The 6,196-nt window shown below is 39.2% G+C and overlaps 1 protein-coding gene across 1 annotated transcript; it reads left to right on the top strand.

Annotated features, from left to right (window-relative positions):
- polm (polymerase (DNA directed), mu) lies at window positions 1-5,009 on the top strand. The gene is made up of 11 exons (XM_079551966.1): window positions 1-198; window positions 1,832-2,006; window positions 2,106-2,207; window positions 2,279-2,449; window positions 2,543-2,614; window positions 2,701-2,821; window positions 2,898-3,030; window positions 4,156-4,258; window positions 4,337-4,660; window positions 4,746-4,829; window positions 4,907-5,009. Exons 1-11 carry the CDS (start codon window positions 29-31, stop codon window positions 4,991-4,993), a joined length of 1,542 nt encoding a protein of 513 aa, XP_079408092.1. The 5' UTR covers window positions 1-28; the 3' UTR covers window positions 4,994-5,009.
- The last annotated feature ends 1,187 nt before the right edge of the window (window positions 5,010-6,196 follow it).

Genomic DNA, 6,196 nt, shown 5'->3' with positions numbered 1-6,196 from the left:
GTCGACTTGTAGCTGACGGTTGTGTATCATGGTGCCTCTTAAGCGAAGGAAAGTAGTCTCTAGTATTAGCACAGAGGACATAAACAGATTTCCAAATGTTGTTATATTTTTATTAGTGCGAAAAATGGGAGAAAGTCGGAGAGCTTTTCTTTCTCAGCTTGGGCGGAAAAAGGGGTTTCAAGTAGAAGATTCGTTCAGGTAAAATATAAACTTTGAAAATAAGCTCTATCCTCTTTTTTTCTGAATCCTGTCCTCACGGTCTTTTTCTTAGCAACACCAACGCAATGTCACGGGAAGGGGAAAACACAAAGGGAAACTAATGAGAGTTACAGCGATTTAACTCCAGTCCCCAAGATCTCTGAAATAATCGGTGCAAATGTCCCCGAGTTAAATGCAAAGTGCAAACTCACCTTCCTTCGTACACGGGGCTGAGGCATAGGGCTGAGGGCAGTAAATTCCCGGATGTCCGACAATGAGGATTTCTGAACTGTCTAACAGTGTTTGACAAGTTACTTTAAAAAAGTGTATTATATTATATATTAGTAGTCACAGCTTTAAACATGTAATGTGTTTGTATTGCATATTACTGTTTTAAAGATAACTGAGTTAGACTACACTGAGTTACTTCTGGCCAAATATAAACAGTGATAATGCCACCGAGAAAAAGTGCAGTCAAAGATTTCCTTTCATTTCACTTTCCCCATTCTCTGGTATTTTGTGTGGACAACATTAACTGGGCTTTTTCAGCTTTAAAACGTGTTTTTTGATTTTTCTTCATATTTTTTAAATTGACATATATTTAGGTGTACAAACATGTATTGGGCCATCTCAGTCTCTCTTTAAAAAAAATAAAATAATGGATTTTTCGTATTTCTCTTCCTCTGATTAGTAACAGGAATGACAAAATTTGACCAATTTGCCAATTGCAGGCTAATGCTAAAAACACATAAGCACAGGCTGTACCCACTGAAACTACATTTGTTGTAGATATTGATTAAATAAGTTAGAACAGAAACATACTTGGATTTACACATAAAAAATGTGTCATTTTTTGGGAAAGTCTGAATGTGACAACTTCTTGATTGTGACGTCATTGGACTGAACCATTAATATGTGGAGAGTTTGTATTGTGGTAACAGGAATAACAAAAACTTAGGGACACACATAAAACTGCAAATATTTCATAGAAATAAGATTTTTTTAATACTTAAGTAAAATATTGATATTTCTTTTTGGACAATGTAATTAAGTGATTCTTTTGTAGCTACAATTTACACATTTTATACTTTATTAAAGCTCAAAAATCACAGTCAGGACAGGCCATGAACAACATTTTTATGAAAATGTGATTTTTGGATTCTCTTTTTATTTATATATAGATATAGATATAGATATATATAGATATATATCTATATATATAGAGATATTTCAAAACCATTTAATATTACAAAAAATCTAAATAATGTTATGTAATAGTTGTCTTTCAACAACTGGCTGTGATTGCCATTTTGTGGCTGTTTATTTCCTTGTGACGCAAAAGGCACCGTTTTGGCGGAATGACCCAACTACACACAGCTGCAGATCTGATACACCAGTGCACGACTTGATTTGGTGCTGCGTTTTATTTGGGGAGAATTTAGCATTTTTTCATTTGTACATCACTACAAACCATTTAACTGCACTTGTAACTTGTAACTTGTTACTTCAGTTGTAATGACTAATGTATTACCGTATTTGTGTAAGTAATATGTTTATTCCTTAGATACTGAAAAAATACATCTTTTTTGTAACTCGTTACTTAAACTTGTATTTCATCTTGTGCCAACAATAGTGACTTAGTGACTCATGTCGTCTCTGAAAACAACACTGGGGAGGAGGTGAGGATGTGGCTGCGCTCACAGCAGAAGGACAAGGCCTTGACTGCGCAGCTCCTGGACATGAGCTGGTACACGGAGAGTATGCGCGCAGGCTGTCCCGTTCAGATTCTGGACAGACATAAATTACAGGTGCTGTGATTGAACATGGTACATTTGTCGTCTGATTCTTTTCTCATAGTAGTCTAACATTTTACTTACTTACATTAATGTTTGATGTTAATGTTTTAGGATGAAGAGTCGGTAAAAGAAGAGTCAGTGGTGGAGTTTTCAGTACCAACATATGCTTGTCAGAGGAGAACCACCTCGGACGACCATAACTCCAAACTCACTGTCTGTGTGGTTCTGTCGTCACTTTAAAACCTGTGTGTGATGAAGTGAATTCATGTGTCTTTGTGTCTCAGGATGCTCTGACCCTTCTGGCTGAGAATGCAGAGCTCAATAATGAGGATGGCCGGGCGGTCGCTTTTCGACGAGCAGCGGCTGTATTAAAAGCGCTTCCTGAAACCGTTACATCCATGACACAACTCAGGCGGCTACCCTGCCTGGGCGAGCACTCTCAGAGGGTTATCAAGGTTAATAATACAATCAAAGAGGGATTTCTGTTACCGTTCAAATGTAGGGATAACTAACTATCTGTGTGGCTGACATAATACCTATTGCTACAGGACATTATTGAGGATGGCGTATCTGGTGAAGTGGAATCAACTAGGCACTCGGAGCGTTTCAAAGCACTAAAGGTAACACGCTTGACAAAATCAGCTGAAAACCTACACTTTTTTTTTTTGCTTTTGTAGTTTTGATAATGGGTTACATTGCATTTCAGTGTTTAACAGGTATTTTTGGAGTAGGGGCAAAGACTGCTGACCGATGGTTCAGAGAGGGGATTCAAACTCTAGAACATTTGGTAGTTTCCGAACATGAGCTCAATCGTGCCCAACAAGCAGGTACTTCTACTGTTACTTCACCGTTATACTTTCCCTGTGCTACTACATGTTTGTTTTTTTTCATCTTCATTTTAAGGTCTGGAGCATTATGACGATCTTAATCAGCCAGTCACAAAGGCTGAAGCGCTGAAAATTGGAGACATTGTGAAGAGGGCGTTACTTAATGTCTTACCAGGGTGTGAAATGACCCTAACTGGGGGCTTTAGAAGGTAAAATTTCATGCTTCACCATAACTGGTGATAAAGGCAAAAAGAATTAAAGGGATATTTCAGGATTTTTGACATAGGACCTCATTTCCTAATTATCCAGAGTGTTGCTGATTTCTGGAGATATTTTTTTCGGCTAGTGCAAGGCTAGCGCTATGGTATCAGCTACACTGCATTAAAAACAGTCTGACCCGCTCCACAGAGCACCTGAGGCAGATTACTTAGAACACCAGACTAACCATATAAATGTCTGTGTCGGTAGATACTTTTTTAGATATTTTTTGAATATAACTGACCTTATACCATGGTCTGAGTGAATCCTCGATTCTGATTGGCTGGAAGGTGTCCAAAAGTGATAATGTACACGTAGCCCGGCAACAGTTAGATAACAGGAAAATCACGTTCTGTATCACTCCACTGCAGCTGTTTCCATAGTAATGATAAACAATTGAGCTGGAACTACTTTCAGGTAAAACAGCTTAAAAAGTGAGATAAGTGAGATGCCCAGGACTTAAAAAAATAAGCAAACAGGCCCCAATGAACAGTTTCAGTTCGCAGGACCATGGTATAAGCGGGATAATGCACTCCGAGGTGTCCTTTATCAGAATAACTGGACTCCACGGAAGCAACCTTCCTCCGCGTCGTCCAGTTATTTCTGATAATGGACACCTCGGAGTGCATTATCCCTTACTTGCATCACATGAATGATCGCATTTTGAGGGACTATTGTCTAGCAGATCACTTCGCCGCCGCGTAGCTTATACAACTATGAAGCTGATGCTGCTCAAATATAAGTTATTTTGAATGCAAACTGGTTCAAATTATTCTATTGAGTCGACACAGACATTTATATGGTTAGCCTGGCGTTATAAGTGATTTGCCTCAGGTGCACTGTGGAGCGGGGCAGACTGTTTTTAATGCAGGCTAGCTGATACCATAGACATGCGCTAGCCTTGCACTAGCCTAGCACCACGAAACTCTTGAAATATAAGAACTGCATGAATTACAAAAAAAGTTTCTCCAGAATTCAGCAACACTCTGGATAACTAGGAAATGAGGCGCTATGTCAAAAATCCTGAAATATCCCTTTAACTTGCAATCTGCGGTGATTGTCTTGACCGTCTTTAGAGGGAAGATGACAGGACATGATGTTGACTTCTTGATCACACACCCAGACGAGGGAAAAGAAGTTGGACTTATGCCTAAAGTGGTCTCCTGGTTAACAGCGCAGGTAAAAAATACATAAATAAATAAACATGTAATATCAGTAGGAGTTTACAGTTAACAAAACAGTATCTCCCGTGTTCAGGGTGTGTTGTTGTACGAGAAAACCACCAGGAGCTCGTTTTTGGTGAGTGAGAACGGCCCTGCACAACCACCTTCAAACATGGATCGATTTGAAAGGTGCTTCTCTATTTTTAAACTGGAGAAAGAGAAGATGGATTCAGTAAATGCTTATCCTCAGACTCGATATAGTGGCCAAATAACAGCAAGCAACTCTCATCTGGTGGAAGCAAATGAAATGCCAAATACACACCTGCCCGCTAATAAGTGGAGGGCCGTCAGAGTGGATTTAGTGGTGTCCCCCATAAGCCAATTTCCCTTTGCTCTTCTGGGCTGGACAGGGTCTAAGGTGATCCTAACTTTCCACAGTTACAGTATTATTGTATTTTTGAGAATTACGTTTCCTGTGTTTAGACATTTCTTTATTGTTTTAGTTGTTTGAGAGAGAGTTACGTCGATGGGCAGGTCATGTAAAGTCAATGTCTCTCAGCAGCCACGCCCTCTATGACAATACACAGGTACAGTGTCGGAATATCAATGAATTTGTTGTTGTTGTGTGCAATATGTTTGGGTCATTTATGTCTCTTTCAAATAGTGCAAGTATCTGAGGGCAACGTCCGAAGAAGAGATATTTGCTCACCTTGGCCTGGAGTTTATCGCACCATCAGACAGAAATGCATGAAGTACCTTTTTCTATATTGAGATCAAAACTACGTTCCCTGCAAATTGTGGTACTTGGACTTCCTTAGGTGGTACTGAGGGCCAGCTTAAATTTTTGACAATGTTTTAACTTAAGTTAATGTAATATAGACTTAACTAAGGCCTTTATGTGTGTTGTGTTTTTTTTATGTGAAAAGCTCATATGGTAAATGGTCTCAACTTATACAGCACTTTTCCACCTACATTAGGCACTCAAAGTGTTTGAAATTAGCCCAAGACTACAATCCGGTGTGGCTTGTTTACATGCATGAGACCCATAATATATAAATAAAAATTAATAAATAAAATACAGCATTCACACTCTCATTCATACATATGGTTCAGACATGACTTACACCCACTGCAAACATAATGAAGTATTTTAGACCCGTGTTGTCCATGATATAGTCTAGTCCTGGTGGTATTTGGTCTATTTTATGGAATTGGACGTGGTGTGGAATATTTACGAACCACTGCTCTAGAGACTTTTTATATGAAACAAAAACATTGTTTCTTCAGTGGATATTGAGGAGATAAAATGTCAGTTATTCTGTTTATGACCTTGTTTAAGAATGCTAAGGTTAATTTGATCCCAGACACTAAACTATGTACTATATGTTTTGAAACCCAAGGACAGAATGTTAACTATTTGAATGACTACGTATACAAGGGCTGTAACAACTATATAATGATATGTGAATCTCAATGCTTTCGGTGGGGAACTGGGACTTGAGAAAGACATGGGAAGTGCTCTGAATGCAGCATGTCGCCTCTCTGAATTTGTGCTCTTCTGACTGTTGCTCTTGTTAATAAATCTGGCTCTGGACACGATCCGCTTCTCTCCATTGGGCAGTCTAAGGAGACCAGAAGAAATGCGGACAGTTTACAAGCATATTTTCAACTTCCACAGACTGGTGGAGGAAGCGGGGCCGTCTACAAGACCAGAAGAAATGCAAGTCCAAACTTTGAGAGCAACTGTCTAACCAGAGAAACATGCAAGCAATCAAAGAAGACCAGAAAAGAGCACTGTCCAGAGAAAGCAGAATCTAACCAAAAGAAGATCAGAGAAATGCAGGCAAGTCTAAGAGAACAGCTACAACCAGAGAAACATGCTACTGCCTGATGAAAGATCGACAGAGGATGGAAAACTGGGGACAACTTTGGACAAGCACCCAAACAGGATACG

The sequence above is a fragment of the Gobius niger genome (assembly GCF_951799975.1).
Source record: "Gobius niger genome assembly, chromosome: 2".
Lineage (NCBI taxonomy): Eukaryota > Metazoa > Chordata > Actinopteri > Gobiiformes > Gobiidae > Gobius > Gobius niger.
Note: the sequence above shows the minus strand (reverse complement) of the source record. Positions and strands in the feature narration are given on the sequence as shown.

Excerpts from the sequence above, each read along its gene's own strand:
- polm (XM_079551966.1), top strand. The coding sequence starts at position 29 with ATGGTGCCTCTTAAGCGAAGGAAAGTAGTCTCTAGTATTAGCACAGAG. Across the intron at positions 199-1,831 it reads CAAGTAGAAGATTCGTTCAG|TGACTTAGTGACTCATGTCG; the intron begins GTAAAATATAAA and ends TGCCAACAATAG. Across the intron at positions 2,450-2,542 it reads ACTCTCAGAGGGTTATCAAG|GACATTATTGAGGATGGCGT; the intron begins GTTAATAATACA and ends CTATTGCTACAG.